Raw genomic sequence first — 26,357 nt, forward strand, 5'->3', positions numbered from 1 at the left:
TCCTTCACGCCCAGAAACGCAGCCATCGGGCTGTGCCTTTCTTGGCCTCTGAGTGAGGGACAGAACCTTGATTGTCTCCGGGGAGTGTGTGTGGGGGGGTGGTCAGCCTTGTGTTTTGAAGGTGGACGTGAACTCAACCTCCCGGGCTGGACTGAGCAGTCGGGAACACTTGTTGCCCAGCTTAGGTCCGACTCCAGCGGCCTTTCCGCGACCCCAAGGCATTTTGTGGGGTTGGCCGGCCGCGGGCAGAAGGAAGGGGGAGGGGCAATGGGCTTCGGCTCTGCTGGGCAGGGGCTTCCAGGAGTGGCCACTGACCCCCTCGCTGGCCAGTTGGCCTGGATTTCGGCGTCCATCCTTCGGAACTCTAGCGGAGAAGCGGCCCCACCCTAGGATCCGGGGTCTCAGGGTTGGTCTTCAGTGCGGAGTCCCCCCCTCCCAGCTAACAGCTTTTCAGAAAGTAGGGGTGAAGGGGGCTGGGAGAATGACAGGGAGTTGTGGATTCCAAGGAATTTAATGGCAATGATCACACCAGACTACGTTTCTCAACTGAGAAACAATCCTCCCTCATGTTTTCCAGACCCGGGGAATAACGCATCTTGGTGTCTCCGCAGGGAAACCGAGGCAGCGCTGGGCACTGCCATGGAAAAGAAAGGACATGTATACACGCCCCCCCCCCCAAATCGTGCAGTTTCTGTTGCGTGGAACACGGAAAATTGGCCACCCTAGCAGTGGTCTGAGTCAGACTCCCCTGGACCCACGGAAAAGGGTCCTTCTTTCTCCTTCTCCAGTTCCCGCCACCCTCAGGACCTCTGTTGTGGTGTCAGGTTGTGCAGCCCCCAGACAGATAACATTTCCCAGTAATTATGCTCCCCATTTAAGGTGCAGGCGGTTTAACCGGGCTCCAAGTAATTAATGAAAGTTGGTGCCCAGGCTCCTGATTTACAGCTTAGAGTCAGCGCAAGGTCAGCCGGGCAGATTCATTTTGCTTACCCACTGCCGCCCCTGTGCTAAAGCCTAGGTGTTTGTTTTTTCTGAAGGGAAAATACTTTCTCCTCCAAGCTGGTGAAGTGTTCATATTTCATGGATGCTGGAAGCCACGGTCACCATAGACAAGGAATCCATAGACTGGGAAAAATTGCAGGGCAGTCAGGATTTTAGTTACCAAAGGACTTCCCGGGACAAGCCCCAGGACTTCGGTTCTGCTTCTGGACATTGTCCTAGTAGCAGAGGTGGCACACCCCTTCCTTGAAGACCAGAACTTGGGGGGGGGGAACAGGCACCCCTTGTTGCCCTAATTCTGGTTTAGACCCTCTGCCTCTGTTTACCCCAAGAGTCACACTGATGCGTTTCTCTCTGCTGCTTTTTCCTAGGATACAGCACAGTCACCTTCGATGGGACACCCAGCTATGGCCACACGCCTTCACACCACGCAGCCCAGTTCCCCAATCATTCCTTCAAGCACGAGGATCCCATGGTCCAGCAGGGCTCGCTGGGTAAGCAGGTGGGATGGACGCAGGGCTCCCCCTTCTTCTGCACACCTCCCTCCCGGAGTGTCCAACACATAGCAAATTGGAGCAAGGAGGCACCGGGGATGGAATTAGCTCAGGGACATGATATTTAAAAGAAAGAATAGAATAGAAAAGAAAAGAAATCCGGCATCTTTCCGCCCCCCAGGACTCAATGACACTCAACCAAGTCTATGGGCGTCTTTTCCAAGGTGCGTGGGGGGGGGTGAATGCTGATTGAAAGAAACGGGGGACCCTTGTGATCTGGTGGCTTCGCTGGTAGCACCGTTGGGCCCCCACATTCAGCATACTCTGTTCACCCCCCCTTGCCCGCGCTCACTTATCCCTGGCTCTTTCCTCAGGCGAGCAACAGTACTCGGTGCCGCCCCCGGTCTACGGCTGTCACACTCCCACCGACAGCTGCACGGGCGGCCAGGCTCTGCTGCTGCGGACGCCCTACAGCAGGTAAGAAGGCGCCAGGGCACGGGGGTGGGTCCCCGCCACGCGGGAGGGGCCGTAGGTCCGGCAGACACCCCTCCCCGCGTCTCCCCCGCCTCCCCAGGCAGCCGAGGGGCGCAGGGTCTTGGGGAGACAAAGGATGCCCTAATTCCACCCAGCCACTTGAGGCCAATTAAAGCCGATCTCCCGCGCAGATTAATCTTGTTTTGGTTCGCGATGGACGGGGCTGGGGAAGGGGGAGCTGTGCGTGGAGGAGCTGGTTTTTTTATAAGGGTCTTTATTGGGAGGCCTTTCATTTCCTCCGGACTAGAGATTAAACACAGAGTCCGTTCCCACTCCAGGCCCTCCAACCCCTGCGTCCCCAGTGGCCTCCCTGGCCGCCGCGGGCCGAGGCCAGCCACTCCGCGGCTCGCTGGGCTTTCGTGGAGGTCGCTCGGCGGCTGTGCGCCCAGGCCGGATCGCCGGATGGCGGTCGGATCTTAGTGGGGTCCCCCGTGCAGCCGCGCCGGCCCACCCACGACTTTCTAGTTCCAGAGAGGCGAACCCCCCTCCCCGGCCCGCCCCCCGCCCCGGCCCCCACGGCCTGTGCCCAATTTGGCCAGCCCCCTCCCCCCTCGGGGCTCTCCTCGCATTCTACTTTCTTTCCATCGTCTCCCTCCCCTCCCCAATTTATTCTTCAACTTTGGGTGAACTTGGCCGGCCTCCCGCGTCTCCGATAGGGTTGCTAAGTAACTGCGGCGCACACACCGGCCTGCGCCGGGCGCGAAGGTGGGGCGGGGGCCGGGAAGGGGCCGCCAGCGCCCTGTGCGGCCGGGGATTGGGCGCCCATTACCTCAGAGCTTCCCCCTCCCCCGGGTGCGAAGGGGATCCTGACACCAATCGTCCCCCCCCCCCAGCCCATCCCCATCCTCCCGCCCCACGGGGCCAGGACCCGGGGGACTGACGTCAAGGGAAGGAGGTAGTGAAGTCATGAAGGAAGGAAAGGCGCCTGCCTCGGGAGATTGGGTGGGGGTACGGCTGCGTCTGCGGACCTCCGGGCCCGCAGCTGGAGGAGGGGCGCGCCGAGCTGTTGAAGTGGGAGTCCGGGCCTGTGGCTGGATCTGAGAACCCAATGGGGTCCACACCTTCCTCTCTGGGTGTTGGGATTTGGGAAACCTTGTTTTTGATTTTTGATCTGGAGATCCATTGGGCAACTCAAATCGGAGTTTGGATTCCACATCCCCTTTCCTTGCCAGTTTTTTTTGGGGGGTGGGGTGCGGTGGAGTGGGGGTGGGGGAGAAATCCCCTGTTGTGCGGATAAATGATCACACCACACATCCTTTTAAAAATCCTTCCTCAGTTGGAAACTGGAATCCGACTCTATGATCGTGGCACTGCAGAGACTATGTCCCGCTCCACCCCCGCTCCCAACCCCCCCCATTTCTGGGTTTCCCTTCAGTGGGTCAGGTCACCGGGGTGGGTAGGGGTTCATGTCCCTTCTCCCGTGGAAGCCTCCGATCAGAACCGCAGCTGTTCTCGCCGCCCCTGGTCAGGGTGTTGAAGCTGCTGTTCTAGTGGCTATCAGGGGTGGAGAGAGCAGCTGGACGCGAGCCCCACAGGGAGACCTCGGCCCGCCGCTGTTCCATGGCCCCTCGTGGACTCAGCCTGGTTCTGGTCCCAGGCTAGAGGAAGACCTTGGGGGTGGGAGCGAGCGTTGTTGAGATGGGTGGATACCAACTTTGGGGAAGGAGGAGGGATTGCCATCTCTTGCCATAGTGATGCTGCTAGGGACACATCCCTTCCTCTCTCCTTTTCGCCAAGCTCAAGGATACTCCAGAGAAAGGACCCAGCAAAGGAGATGGATAGCCCACCTGGATAGCAGTCTGGAATAAAGTGATGGCAACCATTCGTTTTATTCCAGTTCTCCAGAGAATCCCTTTGATGGATTTTGACTTAGGGCTTTTTCGCTTGTCCTGTAGAAACAGGAAAAGTCACTAAGAATTCTAACTTTTTGGTGCTGAGGATTGAACCTAGTGCCGCATGAATATTTCACAATCTACTATAGAGTTATACCTCCAGCATATTCACGTACACACATAGGTATACACACATATCTTGCACATTTTCTAATCCAGTTTCCGATTGGCCGCTGTAGAAAGCAATTTCATCAGATTCATCTTTCAGAAATAGTTATTTCTCTTTTTCTTCTGGGCATTTTTTTCTTCTGGTCTTGCTTGTACGTGGATCTCATAAAAATACAATTTTCTCCGGTTACACAACTTTCCTAAATAGAGATGTCTCAAAAAATATTGTGACCCTCCCCTCATAGGAAACTTTGATCCTTTAAAGTGTGCGCCTTGAGCCTTTGAAGTTCAAGATCCCATCTCTTCTGGAGTATGATGAATGATCAGGAGTAAGGATATCTTAAAACTGGCTCTTTGCACCAGTGTCACTGCAATGATGTGATGTCCCTCTTTCCAGTTCCTAAAAATGTTCAAAGGGCATTGAAATGCTTCTGGGATGGTAATTTTTTGAGAAACATAGAACATAGTAACCAACTTTTAATAAAACTGCTCAACAGTTTAACTTTACATTTTTAGATATTCAGCCAAACTTCTACTAATTCATTTTTTAAAATCTATAATCTCAGGATCCCCTGGGAAAGGCTTTCCTTATATTCACTCCACCTTGTTGTAAAAAGCTGAGAGACATGGAGTTTTCATCCTCCGTCTACCCCCATACAAGGCTTTCATTTGGAGATAACGCAGTCAGGCACCTAGTTTCCCTCTCCAACCTGAAAGGAGGATCTGGGACACAAAATAAGCAATGTGTGATGGGGGGGGGGTGTTTTGAGAGGAGTTGCAAAATTCCAGCTCTTTCTTTGCCCCCCTGCAGAATTCCCTCCTCTGAGGTGACAGATTTGCGGAGTACACAGTTACACACAGTGTAGCTGATTGGGGTACAGCCAGTCCTCAATCAATTTATAAGAAACGAGAGGAGGTGATTTTCCCCACCTTCCATACCTCACACCTGTGCAAAAATACTAACAGTGGGTTGAGTATTGTCTAAATGTCACTAAGGGATCTGAAGCCAGATGCTAATTCTTATGGAACTGCATGATTGTTGCTGGAAGAATAACCACTGACTCTATGCTGCTGTGCACAAGGCTAAGTATTTCTTTCAGTTTGCTCATTTCATCCTTCTGACTGCATTAAGGGGCAAGCACTATATTTTTCATTCTACTGATGTGTAAATAAATTCAGAGAACTCATGTAACTTTCTCAGTCACTCAGCAAGTGAGCCTTGGAATCAGGATTTGATGTCCAATCTCTCAGATTCTTCGCCTTAAGCATTCATTCTCTCTCTAGTAAATGTGCATATTTACTATGTGCCACTTGTAAGCACCTTACAAGTATTCACTTCTTTAATATACACTGTAATTTGAGGTTGTCAGTGGCTCATCACCTATATTTTACAGAGGAAGATTCTGAGGTGCTGCAAGGGGAGTTTCTCCAGAGTGCCATGGGAAGGGGTAGAATTGCTGTTCAAACTCAAATAGCAAGTCTCCTTAATCTCCTCTCTATCCCCTGCACCTGCTTTTCACATGCCCAAGTGCCCTTCTCAGGTGGCATCTTGCTGGAGGATGAGCTTCATTCACCACAATTGTGAAAGCCCTACTCCCCATGTAAACTACCCACAGGTCTCCCTAGAAAGCTCTTAGTAGTTTGAGGATATGATTTTCTCTGATGAGTATGGCTAGGACAGGCTTGAGCCTTTTCCTGAAATCCTCTCACCAAGTAGCTTTTACAGTCTTCAGGCTTCTCCAGCTTGTCTCTACCTTTGGGGTAAGATGAATTACTGGGGAACCTAAAAGAATGTCAGGCAGAGACCCCTCTCCCTGTCTGTTCATCCTGTCCCAGGAAGAGCAGCCCTTCCAGGGTGGCACTGATGTGGGACCAGAGGCAAGCTCTGCTGAAAGGTGGAGCCCATAATCTCATAAACAAGGGGAGACAACCTCATTAAAGCAACACCCATCTCTACCTAAAAAAGGCAGCTAGCAAGGCCTTCCCCTGCTTTCTCTCAGTCTCCCTCTGCTTCTCTTGCTTTTTGACCTTCCTTGAACCTATGTCCATTTCCTGGGTCCATCCTCATAGCTACATTGACAAGTTCTGAGCACTATGTTTGAAACATGTTTCCAGTTGTACTGATCTGTTTTTTTTTTTTTTTTTTTTTTGGTTTTCTTTTTGGTCATGGGGCTTGAACTCAGCCTGGGTGCTGTCCCTAAGCTCTTCAGCTCAAGCTTACCACCTGAATCCTGGGCCTGGGCGTTGTCTCTGAGCCAAGCCTCACTTCCCCTTTTCTAGAGGTTAATTGGAGATAAGAGTCTAAGGTCCTATTGTGACCGGGCTGGCTTTTGAATCTTGATCCTCAGGTCTCAGCCTCCTGAGTAGCTAGGATTACAGGCATGAGCCACACTGCTCCTGGCTTGTACTGATCTGTTTTTTAAAGACATTTCAGTTTTCCCCTTTATCTTTTGCTTCTATCTTCACATATCTTTCTTTTAAAAATTACAAAATGTACAACGTAGTTTCCACTCAACTTATCAATGTATGAGTATAATGCATCTTGGTCAATGTGTATATATATCATTTCTTTTTAGCCACAGTGCAATCAGCTTAAAGGTAGTATTTACTTGTGTCCTGCCTTACCCATTAGCAACAGACACTGCTTCAGCTGTGGAAGCAATCATTTTTGGGTTGCGTATTTTTAACTGAGTCCTGCTGGTGCCTAAATAGCGATGTTATTGGTGGAACCAATGACAAGCTGAGATATCTCTTTAGGAGTCATCCACTTTCTGTGGAATCTTGCTATCTACAGACTAATAGGAAATCCACAACTTACCACTTGGGCTTCCATGTAAAAAGAAAGCAGATAAGCTTGGTGATGGTGACTCATGCCTATAATCCTACCTACTCCAGAGGCTGATATCTGATTATCACAGTTCAGAGCCAGCTTGGGCAGGAAAGGCTGTGAGACTCTTCCTTCCAATTAACCATTTAAAAACCAGAAGTGGTGCTGTGGCTCAGAGTGATAGAGTGCTATCTTTGAGCCAAAGAACTCAGGGACAGTGTCCCGAGTTCAAGGCCCTTGACTGACAAAAAGAAAAAAAAAGGAAAGAATGAAATCAAATGATCGTTCATGGACCAAGGAGACAGACTCATCATAAATAATGCCACCTTTTGTGTACCCAAGTGCATCTTACACAGCTTTTCACCAGTAGGCAGAAGGTAAAAGGAGGGAAGTGGTTTCCAGGGTGGTGGGGAATGTTATCAAAGATTCAGGCTTGAATTTGATCCTGTCGCCAGGGAAGGGGAAATAGTTAGTTCCAAGTATTCCTGTAACTTTTGTGCTGACCCAGTGTTTATTAATAGAAATTGAATCCCCAGTGGGTTTTTCTTTGATTAGCTGGTGAGCTTGCAAGAGATTACAATACTAAGAGAGTGTCTATGAAATAATTCTTTACTGTGGCCTGCTGGGTAGAAAGTTCAGAGTATGCAGCCTCTAAGGCGCCTTAGAGGGAAAGCGCAGGAAGAGGGATGGTAGATATTCACATAAACCTCCTCTGCAAGCTCCTTGCTTGGCAGCTTCTGAAATCTCTCCCTTGGTACAAGGCAGGGTCAGGATAGCAGAAGTTGGAAATATCATGAATTCTGATCACAGCTGCTAGGTGTCTCTGTTTCCCAGCCCCACCCCCATCCTCTTCTTGGCATTTAAAACATTTTCAAAACTATGTCTATCAAGTTGTCCTTTAGGCCAGTAGACATAGGGTAGGAAAAAAAATCTGAATCTCTACAGGGTTAGGTGGTTCTATTCCAGTGGTGACATGAATCTTTTTCCTTGTTCTATGGAATATAGTCAGCACAGTTAAAGATAAAAACATTCTCAAGTCACACATGCATTTGAATTGTGGAGGCGTTCTGGTCTAGATAATAGCTTAGCTTTTTTTTTTTTCTTCCTTTCTTTTCATGCAGAGGTCGAGAACTCAGTATTACTTCAGTTCAGGCCAAAACAAACTCTATATGATCTACTACTGATTTCCTTTTAAGTTCCCCTTTTTGCTAGGACGGACTTCCTTTTATTTTACTCCAACTTGCATTAATCCCAGTTATAGAAGTATTTCCCCCCCCCTCTCTTGCTTCTAACTTCAAACATTTCTTACATAGGAAACAAGTGACTTTCAAAAAAAAATCTACTTATAAAAATAAAGGACACCGTGACTTTTGGAATGTATTTTGGCAGCCTGCAATTCCAGAGTTCATTTCCGACCAGACGGAACTGAAATGCCTACGTGACCGCTATGGTTACTGTGTGCGAGATCACCTGCTTATCTGGACTCCTTTGGGAAAGAGGTAGTCCACACCTACCGTGGCCATTTAATAAGTAGATGCTTCATTTGCCAGAGGCCATATGTTCCCTGGATAGTGGCTGCCCTCTTTTTGGGTTTCCATGGTGAGAGCTGGGGGTTGACCGATTGCCCAAAGAGATCAGAGCCTGAACATAGTTAGACCCAGTATTTTTAGCTCAAGTTCACATTCTGTCCTTTCTCCAGCCATCGTTATTGTCCTTGCTGTCATTGACATGCAGAGGAAAGGTTGTGCCAGCCAGGCTGATTCACACAGCCACTGCAGAGCTCTAGCCAGCAGAAGGCAGGATGTGGTTAAATGGTGTTCTGATGTCATCTCTGGCCCCAGGAAGCCTTTTAGTAGCTTGGGGATTTTCTGTAAGTCCTTTTTTCCCATCTGCCTTCTTCACCTTATTTCCTCTGAGAGTTTTTAGGCTGAGCTACCTGGACAAATTGAATCACAAAGTGGGACATTTCATTTGGGATCATAACTGAAGAAGCATTGCGCTTAGTGTGAGGGGTCAGTTTCAGAGGTCAAACTCAAGGCCCTGGGCACGGTCCCCGAGCTCTTTTTGCTCATGGCTAATGCTCTACAACTTTGAGCCATAGCACCACTTCCAGTTTTCTGGTTAATTGGAGATAAGAATTTCATGGACTTTCTTGCCTAGGCTGTCTTTGAACTGCAATCCTCCTGAGTAGTTAGGATTACAGGCATGAGCCGCTAGCACCTGGCAGAGGTCATACTCATACTGACCTCACAAAGTTGTGAGATGTACTGAGAATGTATGAAACTATAAGAAAAAACTCGGTAGGTTAAAAAAAAAACCAGTCAATTTTCAGTTATCATATTTTTAAAGAGCTATTACCTTCTTTGAGTTTCACATCATCCTTGTAAAATGAAATTAAGATAAATATTCTTATTTGATAGTTGAGAAAATTTACCTGTGACTTGTCCATTCCCATTGCCTAATAAAACATAATACAAGCCATATGTATAATTTGAAACTTGCTAGTTAACTACAAATATTTTTTCAAAAAGTGAAACTAATTCTAAAATATTATACACAACTCATTCTAACAAAAATCTTATTTCAATGGGTGGCACTAGCTGGGTTCCTGGTGCTTCGTAGTCACACATGGCCAGTGACTTCTGTACTGGGAATTACAGAACAGAGGATTACTAATTACCCATAAGGTAGATACCATACACAGGCACACACACACTCACACACACACACACACACACACACACACACACTACGACACGACACTGACCCTATATTTGAGTAGTTTTGCTTTCTGGAGGCAAAAGGAATGCCCTTAGAAATGCTTTGTCTTTGGGATCCTTCTGGATAGAGCTTCCGAGGAACCTGTATATCTATTCTTTGAGTCTTTTGAGGAAAAAAAAATCCTAAATCATAAAGTTAGGTATCTGTGTATTGATCCCTATTTTCCAAACCTTTTGAAAATGATCAGATTCTTAGTCATATGCAAAAATTCAATACTTTCAGAAAGATCTTATACCCCAAACAGGCCCAGGAAAACTGTCAACAGTGGCTGAGTGATTTTAGTGAATGGACATTAAAAAAAATATTAGTGACAAAAAATGTAGAGCTACCTGGGGAATACAATGCCTGTTAGCCTGTTAGCTGAGATTAATGGCAAGATTAATAAATGGGTTGCTTGATGAAAAGGCACAGGAGAACAAAAACCAGTGGAGAGATTGTGGAGGAGGACGCTTATTAATGGACTGTCAGCCCAAAGAAACTTCAAGAAACTCTCCTGTGGTAAATGCAGCAGGCTGGCACTTCTAATAAAAGTTGGGGTCTTTCAGGAATTAATTACACCAGCCTTACAGCAAGAATTTGTGGAATTGCGAAATGTAGTGGCACAGACCAGCACGGGCTGCTGCTGCTGCTGCTGCAAATCTGGAAGCTGCAGGGAAAGAGGGTCATTTTTTTTTTTCATTGATATGAAGGATATTGTAGTAGCATAATAACCAACAGACACAGGATGAATGATGGGGTCCAGATATTCACTGACTAATGAACCTACACATATTTGGAGTTTGAAGTCACTTCACTTTTCATATGCAAAATTCCCTCCTGGATCCCATTTCCTTCTTATCCTGTATACCTGACACAGGAGTTCTAAATAATTTTCAGAGTGATTATATGAGAGTCAAGTAGACTGTACCATGATTTATCAAGGTATGTCAAGACATTACACGGTATTCATTTCTTCCCAGTTGCTGTAATTTCTCTCAAGTTCCCTCCCCTACCAAGTTCCTAGTTTAGTTGGCTGAACAAGACCCTCTCTGAATTAAAAATTTCTCTTGTTTTTTGTCAATAAAGCAACAGAAAGGAATGCCACAAGATGGAGACTGCCCGGGATTCCTGATCTGATATCACACACTAGATACTGATTATTTCTTACCTCCTTTCACGTCTGCCATGAGGATAGAGTGAACATGCTCTCTGTGATGTGTTTAAAAACCAAAGGGTCCCAGAAGAACCATCAATATCTGGCATTTCAGATTTCATAATTAACCATTTAAGATCCGGTCTAGGGGCTGGGAGTTTGGCCTAGTGGTAGAGTGCTTGCCTAGCATGCACTGAAGACCCAGGTTTGATTCCTTGGTACCACATACATAGAAAAAGCCAGAAATGGTGCTGTGGCTCAAGTGGTCGAGCTCTAGCTTTGAGAAAGCCCAAGGATGGTGCTCAGGCCCTGAGTTTAAGCCCAGGACTGGCAGCAACAACAACAAAGATCAAGTCTAAATTTATTCCTTGTAGAGCTTGATGGTTTTGAAGATGTGTAGTAATTGATTTGTGTGCTTATTTGCTAGAAGTAAGATAAATAAAGGGAGAACGATAGCTTTTGGTTGTTGTATATAGTGTTGTATTTTCTCCTTTGGGGTTTTAATGTAAATAATTGCATATCTATCTATCTATCTATCTATCTATCTATCTATCTATCTACCTACCTAATCTCCAGTACCATGGCTTGAACTCAGGGCCTGGGCCTTCTCCCTTAGCTATCTACTCAAGGCTGGTCCTCTACCACTTGAATTCCAGCTTTTTGCTGGTTAATTGGAGATAATACCACAGCATTTTCTGCAGGGACTGTCTTCAAGTCAGGACCCTTAGATCTCAGCCTCCTGAGGAGATAGGATTACAGGCAGTGAGCTGCCAGTGTCTGGCCTTGGGTGGGGGGTACTGGCCTGGGTGTGGGGGGTGGGGAGATCCAAATTGTACTTGACTCATACAGGATTATAAATCCTGTAGAGAGAAATTCTTTCAGCTATGCACAGATTTTATTGTCATCTTCTGCGTGTCACAGCCTTTGGAATCAGCCCATCCATCACCCATCATGTTGTGACTTTTCAGGCCCTCATACTCCACAAGATATTTATCCTTTTGATTAAAACAACTTAATAGCCTTTTCATGAATAATTAATCTGATGCCTTTTTACTCTCAGTTTCAGGCTTTTAACTTTAATGTTGAGTTATCCATCCTGTGCTGTCTTTCAAAGTCTCATATCCCTTACCCTCTTGTCAAAGTTTGCATTCTCAGAAACACCGTGTTTTCATTCACTTCTTTTCTTCTCCCCTCCCTCTCTCTTTCCTTCCTTCCTTCCTTCCTTCCTTCCTTCCTTCCTTCCTCGTTTCCTCCTTCCCTCCTTCCCTCCTTCCCCCCCTCTCTCCTTCCCTCCAACCCTCCCTCCCCCTTTCTTTCTCTTTCTATTTTTTTCTTTACTGGCTTTACTATATAGCCTGAATTAGTTTTAAACTCACTGTGGAAAACTTGCTGGCTTAAGCTTGAGATCCTCTTGCATACTGGGATTATAGGCATGTGGTGCCATGGCTGGCTTACACTTTTTTTTTAAATTTTAATCTAAATACTCTTAAAATCTTTTCTGCTGTATGGGAAGTGAGTAACTGTGTAGAGGTCTATGGGATGAACTGAATATCATTTCAGACACATTTGTTCTATTATTCTGAAAAATGTGGTGGCTTGTAAAGACAAAGTAAAACTCTGTTGCTTTTTCTTTGGTGCCAGTCCTGGGGCTTGCACTCAGGGTCTAGGTTCTGTTATTTAGCATTTTTGCTCTAGGCTGGCACTCTTATCACTTGAGCTCCAACTCTACTTCTGATGGTTTGGTGGTTAATTGGAGATAAAAAGCTTAGAGACTTTTCTGCCCAGGCTGGCTTGGACCCTCAGTCCTCAGATCTCAGCCTCCTGAGTAGGTAGGATTACAGGTAGGAGTCACTGGTGCCCAGTTAACTCCATTTTTCTTTCTTTTCTGGTGCTTATCCTGGAGCTTGAAGTCAGTGCCTAGGCTCTGTTCCTAGGTTTCTTTGGCTCAAGGCTAGAACTTTGCCACTTGAGCACAGAGCTACTTTTCTGAGTAGCTTATGACAGATAAGAGTCCCTTAGACTTGCTGGCCTGGGCTGGCTTTAATTATGATTCTCAGATCTCAGCCTCCTGAGTAGATAGTATTATAGGCTTGAGCCACCACTAGCCTGAAAGAAACAGTTGAATGTGTGTGTGTTCATGTATTTGTTTGTGTATTTTTAGTTTTGGATTTTTTTCCAACAGTGACAACTTATACCAAATGACTTCCCAGCTGGAATGCATGACCTGGAATCAGATGAACCTTGGAGCCACCTTAAAGGGGTAAGCTCTTTACTCCATTGCCCTTCAAATTATGTGCATCTGTTCAAACCAATTTCCAGGTACTTACTGACTTGTGGAGGTAGTACAGTACCAAAAAAAGAGCCTCGCTTTCTGGAGCATTATGATGCTCGTTTACCTACTTCATGGATTATGTTCAGTGTCAAATTTTCAAAAATTTAAATAGGGGATTTTTTTTTCGGTTTAAAGCATTGGGAATACTGAGCCTTTTCTTGCTGAATGTTTTAGAATTCTTCACAGATGTTGTGTCCATGTAATTTCATTTAACGTTTATGTTTTGCCAGTGCTATCGCAGATGTTAACCATTACATTATCTTATCAAGAAATGCTTTGCACGTACAAGGTCCGGGATCCAAATTTATACCTGTGTGATGATGATTTGAATAACCCAAAGCTAGACATGCTGACTCTTGTTGCAAGCAACAGTATTTGCTCACACGTGATATATGACCACTATAGGGAGAAGAGAGTTGTTGACCTGGAGCAGAGGCTTCTCTTTGTATCTGTACAATGAGGGAAGGAGGGAAGGCAGGCAGGAGGTCAGGAAGGAAGGAAATAAGGAAGAAACGAAGCAAGGGATGGGGAAGGGGAGAAGGAGGGAGGAAGAGAGGAAGGAAGGAGGGGAAAGTGGAGAAGGAAGGAAGGAGGAGGAGGCAGGAAAGAAAGAAGGAAGGGAAGAAGGAAGGAAGGAAGAAAAGGAGGGAGGGAGGGAGGAAGGAAAAAAGGAAGGCAGAAAAGGAGGGGCTGGCTTTCAATGGTGAGTGAACTCACCTTTAGTTTTTCACTAGTCAGAGGAGATGGCAGTTGGATGTCACACCCATGGTGTGCCAACAGCACACCAGGTGCTTCTCTAGGTCACTTTATCTTTGTATTAGACTACTGAAGCGTAGCTACTATTTTACAGGGGACTAAACAAAATCCCGAGTTAGGTCATTTTCCAAGGCCAAATCCTTTTACATGGTACATCTGGTAGTCTAAGTTCAAAGTGGAGTCCAATGCTCAAGCTCTGTCTAGTCTTTGTGATGCCTTCCCCTCTCCCCCTCCCTCCCACTGGTTCTAGTGTGATCAGGGACTTTGTTCCATACTCTTGTCTGCTAGCGTTGTGTCTCTGTGTATTTCGTGGCTTCTCATTAGATTCTGGGGCCTGGGGGGCTTTCCAGAGCCATGCATGCTCCATTCCCCACCCCCACCTCTTCTTCTCTTCTAGAGTTGCTGCTGGGAGCTCCAGCTCAGTGAAATGGACAGAAGGGCAGAGCAAGTGAGTGGACATGGCCTTGTTAATTAATATCTGGGCATGCAGGAGTTAGGGCTGATGTGGGTAATCAGGGTAGCATTTGAGGGATGGGAAAAATCTGTCCTTCCTCTCCCCCCTACCTCTTGTTTATTGTAAACATGCTGTGGGTCACATGGAATTGGTATGGTTTTTCATCAACACAACCCTGGAAAACATTTTTTTGAAAAAAAATTATGCAGCAGAAACTTTGCTTAATTCTTTGTGAAGGGTTCAAAAACACTCAAGTGGTGGCATTAAACACATTGCTTTTAGATCAGTCAAGACTTTAAATTTCCCAGGACAACTTACCTAAATTTGTAGCCAGACTTTTTGAAGACTTCTCATTCCCCACTCCATTTCTAAACATCCTGGGAGCATTTCTGTGGCTCTTTCTTTGAATTTTATTTCCTCTGTTTAAACACCAGAATCAGCTCCCATCTTTCTTCCTTTCTTGGGTCAGTCTTGTTTCTTTGGATTCTTTTTCACTGATCAACAGAGTAGCTTTTCATCCTTCAAGATTTGACTGGTATATCCCTTTTCCCTACCTCCTCCCCCAAGTTTTCTGCTATTTTATCCAGATCTCTACTTCCTCTCTCTGGATCCAAAAGAATAAAAAGCTCTCAGTGCTTGGAATTGTTTTTCATGTGCCATTTCCATCCAAGAGCCTGCTGACAGTTTTAGCATTCTCTCTTTCTATGTACTTTCAATTTCCTTCCCATTTCTTGGCTTTTGGGTCCCACCCTTTCCTTCTAGATCTTTTCTTTGGCTTCTACTTAGCATTAATAACTATCAGATGAAATGTTAACAACAGATGGAACATGAAGAAGTGAGCAGTATGTGTTTCAATTTAAAATGTTTCTTTTAGGTTGGGATACAGGATTGGGTGGTTTGTTTTAATTACAAACATTATACATAAGGAATCCTGAAATGTATTCCAATGTGACTGTTCCATAGATAGTATTAATACATCTATTTATTTAATTTTTTTCATGATATTGGAGTTTGAACTCAGGACCTTGTGCTTACCTTAGGCAAGTGCTCTCTCTGGAGTCATACACTTTCTGGGAAGTCTCAAGTTTTAGCCCAGAATTGGTCCTCCAAATGATATTAACTTACTTTTGCTTCTCACATCACTAGAATTACAGGGGTATACCACCATGTTCAGCTAATTTTGATACTTTTGAAGGTCTTTAGATAACATGACATTTGTTATTTACTAAGGCATCAGAGGCTGTATTGTCAGGATGAAGCACGAAGTATGAATACTTTGGCAAAAAAAACTGCACAAATTTTCATGGATCTGTAAACTTGGTTTGGAAAAGGATTCCTGAAATGAAAATACATTCCTAAAACAGTAAGAAACATCTATCTCAATAGTGAGAAAAATCATGGGGACATGAGAAATGGTGATTTGACTTGTGTTTTAAAGGAAAAAAAACAATTTCCATATTGCTTGTAAAAATGAGGTACTAATCAGTTCTTTATTGAAAGGTCATTTAATTCAGGCTAAATGCCACTAAACTCATTATCTTCCTTCATTAGAAAAGTTACTAAAAAAAAAAGAAATCAAGTGTATGAAGTATCTTAAGCAAGTCCACAGAAACACCTTTCATTAGGTGTCAGAGAGCAGTGGGGACAGGATTATAAGTAGAATGTGTAAACTGAGAGGAAAACATAATGTATAGGTGTGAGCCATCGGTGCCTGGCCCATTGTTCTTTATTTTATTTATTATTTTTTGAACACAGGGCCTGGGAGCTATCCTTGAGCTTTTTGCTCAAGGCCAGGGTTCTACCACTTGAGACACAGCTCTACTTCTTGTGAGGTGGGGGTGGTATACTTAGAGACAATAGCCCCATAGACCTATTTTGCCCTAGCAAGCTTTGAACCCTGATCCTCAGATCCCAGCCTTTGGAGGAGTTAGGATTATAGGCATGGTTTAGGATTACCAGTGCTCTCTTAATGCTCATTTGTTAATCCCTGCTTGTGGTTAGGGTCCGAGCTAGTATCAGGACCTCAAATAGGACAATCTTCTTTTTTTTTTTTTTTTTTTTTTTGCCAGTCCTGGGCTTGAGCTCAGGGCCTGAGCACTGTCCTTGGACTTTCTCAAGGCTACAGCTCTACCACTTGAGCCTCAGCACCACTTCTGGCTTTTTTTATCTATGTATGTGGTACCGAGGAATCGAACCCGGGTCTTCATGCATGCTAGGCAAGCACTTTAACCACTAGGCCAAACTCCCGGCCCCATAGGACAATCTTCTATTTCAATATATTTCAATTTAAGTCTGAAAGCTGGAAGTACTTTTTCCTTTCCTTTTCCTCTCCTATAAACAAATAAAATCCATTTCTTTTAGAGTGGGTCCCTAGGAGGAAAACAAAATTACTGGGGAATCTAAGCCTTAGCCCACCATTATAAATGTGCCTATGGTGTCTCTTGTTGTCTGCCTTTCATTGGTTTGAAAACATTTTCTGGGTTTATTCTTAATACTTGCTCACTTCCTAAGGCTGCTGACAGGGCTCGGCTACCCTGTTGGCCTCTGTTTTGTCTCTTCTGAAGAAAATATCCTGCAAAATGGAGAAACACATCAACCTTGACTGTGATCCAAGTTACTAAAACAAGGAGGAAGTTACTCTCTGGGGACCGGAGTAGGGGGAGTGGGAATTGAACACAATGGAAATGTGAAAGGCATGCTGAGCAAAATGAATGTTCCAGTGCTGGTCCAAGAAGTTCACAGACTGTGGGGAACACACAGTATTTGACCTGTGGAGGCTCACAGGGAAAACTGAGGAGCCTCATGATGAGTGATGGATGGTCAGGCAAAGCTGTGTGTTTGGGTAGGGCCAAAGTTGTCAAATCAGGAGAAAATCCCCTCTAGACATAGTCTCATCCTCCACAACCTGTGCCAAAAGAGATAGCGGAGGTTCTGGCTGGAAGCTCCAGCATACAGCCCAACAACACCTTCCCCTTTTCTCTCATGAACATAAGGTACCCGTCCAGGAGATTTACTTCTTGAGAACAGATGGCTTGAATTTTAAGTGGCTCCTGGAGTTTAAGATGCAAAGCAAAGGTGGAAAGGGGGCAGTTCTCAAAGCATAAGCAGTCCTGGGAAGAGAGCATTCATCAGTATCTTTCTAATGCCCCAGCAGAAATATGCTCATTTCCTCCTTAGACTACTACATTTATGATGCTGAAACTTCTCCTTCTACCTCCTCCACCACCACCACCTCTTCTTTGTAATCCTCCTTTTTGGGTTGTGGATCTTGAACTCAGGGCCTGGGCATTGTCTCTGGACTTCTTTGCTCAAGGCTAGTGCTCTACTACTTTCAGTGCTCTACCACTAGCATTTTTTCTGGTGATTAATTAGAGTCTCACAGACTTTCCTGTCCAGGCTGACTTTGAACCTTGATCTTCAGGTCTCAGTCTCCTGAGTAGCTAGGGTTACAGGCATGAGCTACCAGCACCTGGCATCGAAATAGTTCTTTTTTCTTTCCTTTTTTTTTAAATGGATGGATTTTTTAATTGATATTGATACATGTATGTTGACAACACCTACACAATTATTTTTGTTTCCCAAAGAGTGCTCTAAAGTAAAGATAATAAAAAATGTCTTTGGTTAAAAAAGGTATTTCTTTTGAAATATTTTAATAGGACTAGCATCAGAAACATCATATTGGTCTATGACTCAGTCACTCAGCCAGATATTTGCTGAGTAATTTCTACTCCCTGATACTCATCTATACTTTGGCAATAGCACTTAAGATAACCACGTTACTGTGATACCACATATAATAAACACAGAATATAAAATACAACTACAGACAGGATATAGGGAATATTTTGGAGGAAACAATACAAGTGATATAATAAAACAGTGGGATTGGGGGTGAGAGTGATTTAAAAGAAGTGTTCAAAGGTCACGTTTGTAGAGAACCTGTGATGTATTCTCAATGAGAGGTACAGGTGAGTTATAAGATGTAGGAGAAAAACTTCTTCAGAGCCCCTGGCAGTTACAAAGACCCCCAGGTTAGACTAAGCTTGGAAGGGACACTTCAGTGGCTTGAGCATTTTGAGAGACTTGAAGAAGATATCGATAACAGGAAATGCACCTGCACAAGGCAGGAAGTATCTACTGTGATCTTTGCCCCTTTGCCAAGCATGGCACCTTTTCTGGCTGTGTTGTTTCTCCCAAATCACGTTTTTTTTATTTGATTTTTTTCAATGCTGGGATTGAATTTAGGGCCTCCAGTATAGATACAAACACTCTACCATAATTCCCTACTCTACTCATTCCCTAATCCAGTTCTTGCTAAAGTCTGATAACTGGACTCACAGAACTCCTGGGATTGATGGAGCTGGAGACCTTGCACTGTCATGTCCCTTGTCCTTCTTACTTAGCGAGAACGAATTCAGATATCTCTCTCCTTCAAGTCTTTACATTCTGTTGATTCTCTTCCTTCAACTCCCATCCCTGCTAGCATTTTCAGTTTGGATGTATTTAATTATGTAATTAAATTTTATTGTCCTGGGGACTAAATGTAGGGTGTGGGCACTTCTCTACTTGAGGTGTACTCTAGCCTTTGTGTTTTGTAGTTTGATTTTGAAATGGCTGGCCATGAACTAGGATCTTCCTGCCTCTGACTCCTTAGTACATAGAACAAAGTGAGTGCCATCTAATGTATTTAAATGCTAAATTATGTAAATTATAGGACATTTCAACACACAACTACGCAGGTAAGGAAATGAAAATTCTCCATTAATTCAGATGAAATAATGATGTAATACTGGGTTGCATACATTCTTAGATCTTTTCCTGTATTACTTTTCTTTTTATAAACATTAATTGACTTTAGATCAAACCAAATTCATACGTACATACTTATAGAGCATTGGAGAGTTCTTATTTATTTATGGTACCAGCACTGGGACTTAAACTCAGAGCTTTGTTGTCTTGCTTGATTTTTTTCTTTTGCTCTTAGCTGACACTCTATCCATTGAGCCACATGTCCACTTCCAGCTTTTTGTTGGTTAATTGGAGATAAGAGTCATGAATTTTTGTCTACTTTGGCTGGCTCTAAACTGTGATTCTCACATCCCAACCTCCTGAGTTGCTAGGATTTATAGACATGAGCCACTGTCTCCTGGTGTATTCTGAGTCTTAAGCCTTACCAATATTCTTAATAATAACTAATTGAAAAATATTTTAGGGTCTGTACGTTTGTGTTTTCTGTAGTGTGCTTCTAACCATTTTGTCTTAAATAACTTCATCTCATAAATGTGAGGGTAAAGGACAGATTTATTCAGATGGGGGAGTAGAACTGGGTGAGGGGCGTTCCTCAGAAGACAAGCAGGGAAGGTGGTGGTGCTGAAGTGGCATTGAGGGGGGTTCTGAATGGTTAGTAGAAGATGAGCATGTGCATCTGTATTCTGGAGGGGCAGGGGGTAAGTTAGGCCAGGGGAGGATGCCTTTGTGACCCAAGGAGTCTTTTATACTTCTCAGGTCTGCAGTCTTATCCTGGCCCTTCTGAGACTGTCTACTCACCATTTATCCCCCTCCCTGTCATCTACTCGTGAAAAGATCATAGCTAGAAAAATATTAATTCAGAATGTACACTAATGAAAAGTCACCCAACTATTTCTCAGAAATGAGGAGCTGCTGCATATTGTAGTAGGTGTTTTTCTACTAAAATCAAGTTTATTTATTCTAACTTTATTTCCAATTCTTTATTTTTAAAATGAAACGACAAATGGAGTGTTCTTGAAGCTAAACTGGCTGTTTTATCTAAAATGAAAATGGCTATTTCTTTCATCTTTGATCAGAAAAGGAACCCAGGCTTATCTTTTTTTTTTAAATTAATTTAGATAGTACCAAAACATTATAAAGGAAAGGACCAAAGTCATTTGTCATCTCACCACCCAGAGATAAGGAAAATAAAATTGTTTAGCTGTGTATTGTATCTGTAGAGAAAACAGAATACTGGAAACATTTATCTATTAACTATAGTTACTTCTGGATGGATTAGAAGGAAGGAGAAAAAGGCTTGACAAATGCTGGCTTAAGAAATAATGGAGACTGTTATACTTATATCTGAGGGTGTACCTTCATTGTAAAGTGCTAACCTGGCCTACGTGAGACCCTGGGTTCAATCCCTAGCACTGGAGAAAGACCTTTGGAGTAGAATAACTTGAGACATCATATAAAATTGGCTTCTTCACAGAGTTCTGCTGTAAAGGGTGAAAGGAAGCGAGATTCTGCTTTTATTTATATTTAGAAAATTTCCATGTTTGCTTGCTGATGCAGACCATCACAAAAAGGAAGATGATGTGAGGGGAAGAATTGCTGGAATAATTCAAGATGAAAGGGAAGTGGAGGGCTGGCTTTAGCAGGGATAGTTTACCTAGTAATAATAATGGTTTGTAAACGTTCTTTGTTTATAGAGGTCTTTTTCTTGCCATCTGTACTATAATTACCATCTCTGGTTTGTGTCTTAGCTTTGTCAGTAGCTTTTTTTTTCCTGTCAGAAGTTTTTTTTTTTTTTTTTTTTTTTTTAAATCTTTTATAGTAGGAATTTTGTTTAGTTTCATAGTTTTAAGTTCTTAACTTTTATGTCATGGCTTAAGATTTTCCCATCATGGATTTTTCTTTTTAAATTTATTTGCTTCTTTTTGATATTATAAATCAAACAAAACAAAATAAAAAATTACCCAGGCTCTGGTGGCTCATGCCTATAATATTAATTACTCAGGAGGCTGAGATCTAGAGGATCTTGCTTTGAAATCAGCCTGGACAATTAAGTCTGTGAGACTAGACTCAAATTAACTAGCAAAAAGCTGGACTGAAGGCACAGCTCAGATTGTAGAGCACTAGCTAAACAAGAAGACTAAGTTCAAAATCTGGTATTTACACACAAATTACATTTAACTGCTTAATTCACAAGAAATCTTTCTATACTAGGAACTTGTTGCACGATAGGCAGACACTCTACCCCGGAGCTGCACCTCCAGCTCATTGGTATAATTCAAGGTCTTTTTGGAGAGTGAGGGTTGCAGAAGTGGTGTTGCTACTTAGATGCCTCTATCTGTCCAGCTGGACACTGCAGATCGGAGAGAGCTGTCTTCAGAGCCTTGGGGAACAGGTTGGGTGAAAGCCTCCAAAAACATGACTGTGCAGGTCCTGCTCCATTGGTTTTTGTTTTTTTTTCCAGTCCTGGGGCTTGAACTCAGTGCCTGGGTACTGTTCTTGGGCTTTCTCAAGGCTAGCCTTCTACTCTTGAGTCATAGCACCACTTCTGTTTTTTCCTGTGTATGTGGTACCAAGGAATCGAACCCAGTACTTCATGCATGTTAGGCAAGCACTCTACCACTAGGCCACACTCCTGGCCTCTCCTGTTCCATCTTTATGGGATGAGATGCAGGGTTCGTTTGTCTTGTGGGTTTGGGACCTGTGTTCTTAGACAGACATAGCTGCAATCTCTGGCACAGAGCTGAGCCTTGAGAATATAGAACATATAGAACATAGAGCTTTGAGAATATAGTGAGTTAAGTTAAACTTGGGATTCTGACAAAGTAGCAGTGTTTTCTACTGTCTTCTGATGTGATCTGTGAGTCTGTGTAAAACTTCTTTGGAGAACTAGCAGCAGTAAACATCAGTATTTGTTTGTTTTGTTTTGTTTTTTAAAGTTGTGTTCCCTCCAAACTCTTGTAGGAGACTGGATGAAAGAATGTCTCTCAGTTCTACTGGGAGTGTGAAATAAGAGGATAAAGGTCAGCTGGCTGAGGTTTGTGTACCATTGCAAGCGGTGAGGAAAGCTTGATGGTTCATATGGGTTGATTTATACAAGGGAGTTGTCGGCTATTAACCACTCAGTCTGTGTCCCTTATTAAACTGTGGCTGAGCACGAGGCTGCATGGCAAAAAGAGATGGTAAAACTGTGACTACTAAGAAACTTCTCTTACCCTTCATGTCTCTTTCTCTTCCTTCTCCTCTCTTCCTCTGCTTCCTTCCTTTATTTATATCTTCTCTCCCTCCTTCTCCCTTTTTCTCTCTCTCCCATCATCCCATCCATCCATCCATCCATCCATCCTTTTTCATAGTATTAGTGTTTGAACATAGAGTCTCACAGTTGCTATACAGGTGCTTTATCATGTGAGTCATTCACTTTGCTTTCATTAATTTTTGGATGGAGCCTTAAATATCTGTCTGAGGTCAACCTCAGACTGTGATTCTCCTACCAATCTCTTTCATGTAGGTGGGATTACTGGTATGAATCATCACGCTTGGTTTATGTGTCCAGATAAGGTCTCTTTTTACCTAGGCTTAGCCTCTAACCTCCATTCTTCCAATCTCTAACTCTTGAGTAGCTTCGATGACAGGCATATACCTCAACACCTGGCCTGATGTAACGAAACTTTGGAAAAGAGGAATACTACCAAAGCTTTCCATCATAGTATGGTTGGAATAAAGGAGTATTGTCCAAAAGGTAATAACTTGAAGGGATTAGAACTTACACAGTTACCATATTCTGATATATCTTTGAAAAATAAATCAATAAGATTTAGTATAATAGGTTATAGCATTATGATTACAGTTAGAGTAGGTGTCATTATGTAAGGCCTTTTCTATAACTGGTAGTAAAATCCCAGTCAGAATGGATGTAGATCTAAGGTAGAGTGTAGGTTATAGTATTAGAATTTTTTGAAGCCCTTGTCTGCATTCCGGAACTGAGGCAGTACGGTTATAATACTGTCTCATTGTCCTTGTCTCAGGCTGCTCCTTCTGCTTGTGGCAGAAGCAGTTTTGGTTTGGGCGACCTAGCCCTTCATAGAGACAATGTTTTGGGTAATGTGGCTAGAGAATGTAGTGGTCTGAATGGTACCATCTTCTCTTCCCTGAAGCCTGCAACTGGGATTAGAGGAGGAAGCTCCCTGCAAGGAATGCTAAACTCTGGTAACCAAGGCTAGTGGGATGAATGTGAGATATTCCATGGTGGAAATGAAGTTAGGACTAGCAGGGTGATTGCTCTTCCCTTCTAGATGTAGTGTGGAACTGGACACATAAGATGTGTGATGCATAGACAGGACAGAAATGAAGGACACCATGACAGGGGTTCTGCTTTCTGAGGTATATGCTTATCAAAAAGCACAGTAGTAGGCTGAGATCTGAAGGTTATTGTTTGAAGCCAGCCCAGGAAAGAAAGTTTGAGACTCTTTTCTTCACCAACAAGCCAAAAGTGGAGCAGTGGCTCAAGGACAAGAGCCCTAGCCTTGGGGAAAAAAATCTCAGGGACAGTGCTCAGAGCCGGAGTTCAAGACCCAGGACTGGCTCGTGCCCATGCCCACGCATGCACTCAGGCACACACACTTCACAGTAGTTAGAAGTGTTTCTATTGTGTGTGTGTGTTTAATGAAAAGTGATGAAAATATATTGTTTCTGTTAAGAACAACAACAACGAAATTCCCAGTTTTCCTCTAAAATGTAAACTGAAATGAAATACCTGGGAAGAGAAGAAAGTAAATAATTCAAGTAAAAACCACAATAGTGTATTCTTTCCTGTAGATATTTCCTAAGACTCTATTAACATTGATTTTTACATCATATTTCAAATGACGTGTTTAACAAACAAGTATTCAAGAAGGGAATCTCTGTCCCTGTAGATATTTTTAAAGGAAACTTTATGTTTGTGAATTGTAGTTAACACAGTGTGTGTGTGTGTGTGTGTGTGTGTGTGTGTGTGTGTGTATTTAAAATTAATCAATTTTAACTCATTTATTTTGCTTTTAGGTTTTTTTTTCAATATCAAACTTTATTTTTTTATTGTAATTAGTAAAAGGGTTACATGATATTTGCCAGATAGAAGGTGCATTAAATCACATACATTGATACCCTTTCACATGTCTTGGTATCCGTTTCCCTCCCCCCCTACACCCCCCACCCATCTTGGTTTTCCCCCCTTCCCTATCAAATTTCAAATATCCAAATACAAATAAATTCAATATATCAGATAACAAAGTGAGATACTATACCAATATGAGATAACCAAGGGACAGCAAAGGAGATGAGAGACAACATAGTACATTAAGGACAACAAACATTCATTATATGGCTTTTGTTTCACTATCCTGGAGGTCCTTTCAATTAGCTTCACATTATATGTCCTTATGTATCAAGAGTTTTTATTCTCTTTTCTGGCTTATTAGTAAAAGAAACTTTAGCTTTTTATCTTTTATATGCCTAGAGCAGAATAATCACTTGGTATGTTTTACATTAATTTATTGTAGTTCCACTATAAAAGCCATTCTCAAACTACACAAAGGAAAGAACATGGTTGATGACAGCCATGCAGAGCTGTGATTTGATAATACTATAATACTATTACCCTTCATTCACTATGACCAGGCAAAAGGACATTTGTGTGGATCTAGAAGTGCTTGTGCCAGGCTGCTGCCAGCTCTGAATTAGAGCATTCTTGTATCTCTTCATTTCCTTTGCAAGACCCTAGAAGTGGATGTAGAGGTGAGCCCTGAAACTACCCTGGCTACAAGAAGATTGGATGTTTTTTCAGAAGGGCGTTAAAGCCTTCTCAGGAGAGGTCTTTGGGTCTTTTGACACCAGTCTTTCAGACTAGTTACTTGTATCCAAGGATTCCTCGTTTACCTGTGTGCGTGATGAGCATTCCTGAAAAAGGTTTATTGTTTTGTTAGATTTGATTTGATTTTGTTGGTTATCATCTCTGGATCTCTTTGATACTGCCACAGTCCCAATCTTCCCCACTTTTTTTCTTGTCTCTGAGGATTTGTTGGAGATAGATGTAATTGTTTAGAAGACTATCCTATGACCTGGGTTTGGAGATTACTTCCTTTTAGTCTCCTAACTTTGGACCTCTATCTCTGTATTTCCTGTCATCAGATAGTTACATCTAGAAGGATGGTTAAATGCAGGTTCTTTTTGTTTCGTTTTAGGCAATAATAATTGATAAGCAATACCACGTGGAGCCTTACTTCTTGTGTTTCAACTTCTCTGTGGTTTCTTCCTCCTTTTTTCTCAGAAACTAGTACACTAGAGAAGAAGCTGGTGGGCTTCGGTGCTTACAGAAAAGTTGGTTGTCAAACAGCGAAAAGAACCAGGCATTTCACATATAAGAGCGTCAAAGATAGAGAAGTGGGCCTGTGGTAAATTCTTGTGTCAAAGTATACAGAACTTGAGGTTTTCCCATTAGTTTTCTGCGGTCTGATGAACTGGGTGGAGGTAAGGATGGATGAGGCACCCACCTGGCCAATAACTAGAGGTGGGAGAGAGAAGTCGCAGACTCACATTTTCCTTATGAATATTCATATTAAATGCTAATTGCCTTTAAAAGCTCTCTTTTACATTCTATTTTTCTTTCTTCTTCAAAGACTATATATATATATTTTTTTTTATAAAAATTTCTTCTGTTGATAAGGGATTGCAGGGCAGCTCTGGTTTTTGTCATCTGTAAAACCTCAATTCCTTTTTATTAATCTCCTTGTGCCTGTGGAATATCAAAATTAATCATTTCTAAAGAAGCTACTCTTTAAGCATTGTTTTTTTTTCTAAGACAAGCCTCAAAGTACATGTTTTTAATAGAAAGAAAGCTCATAATTTGTGTTCTTCAAGGGACAGTTTTTATTTCCTGCAAACTCTTAAGGACATGTGTAGATACATCGTAAAACTGTCTAGGAAAGGCAACTTTCTCAGGATACATTTTTACACATGCTACAGTTGTGTAGGAAAAGCTAGTTCAGGCTGCTGCTAGAATGAAGTCATGAGGTGCCTGCTCTGCCGATGGTGACTGCGTTGCTTGTTGTTTCTCTAGTTAGGTAAAAAACTTGTTTTTTTAAAAAACAAAACAAAATGAAAAACGGGCACAATTTGGACTGCTGGGTTACACATAAGCAGGCTGTTCCCATCAGTTTTCCTTGTACTTTTATTTTTTTTAGACAAAAACAAGCACTGCTCCACATAACAGGAGCAGAAAGAGATGATTTTAAATTTGTTCTTCTGCCTGCTACACCACTCCATGGA

At 43.1% G+C, this 26,357-nt stretch overlaps 1 protein-coding gene across 10 annotated transcripts in view; it reads left to right on the forward strand.

Annotated features, from left to right (window-relative positions):
- The window catches only part of Wt1 (WT1 transcription factor), a 148,013-nt gene that overhangs the window by 105,024 nt on the left and 16,632 nt on the right, over positions 1–26,357 (forward strand). For 5 of the 10 annotated variants that reach the window (XM_090347932.1, XM_090347933.1, XM_090347934.1 and 2 more), the window contains 4 exons: positions 1,371–1,493; positions 1,868–1,970; positions 12,950–13,027; positions 14,253–14,303. In XM_090347932.1, the coding sequence (XP_090204058.1) occupies positions 1,371–1,493; positions 1,868–1,970; positions 12,950–13,027; positions 14,253–14,303 (355 nt within the window). The remainder of the gene's footprint in view (positions 1–1,370; positions 1,494–1,867; positions 1,971–12,949; positions 13,028–14,252; positions 14,304–26,357) is intronic. The other 5 variants (XM_090347936.1, XM_090347938.1, XM_090347939.1 and 2 more) reach the window with 3 other exon arrangements.

Source organism: Megascapheus bottae, chromosome 16 (assembly GCF_031878675.1).
Source record: "Megascapheus bottae isolate mThoBot1 chromosome 16, mThoBot2.hap1, whole genome shotgun sequence".
Classification (NCBI taxonomy): Eukaryota; Metazoa; Chordata; class Mammalia; order Rodentia; family Geomyidae; genus Megascapheus; species Megascapheus bottae.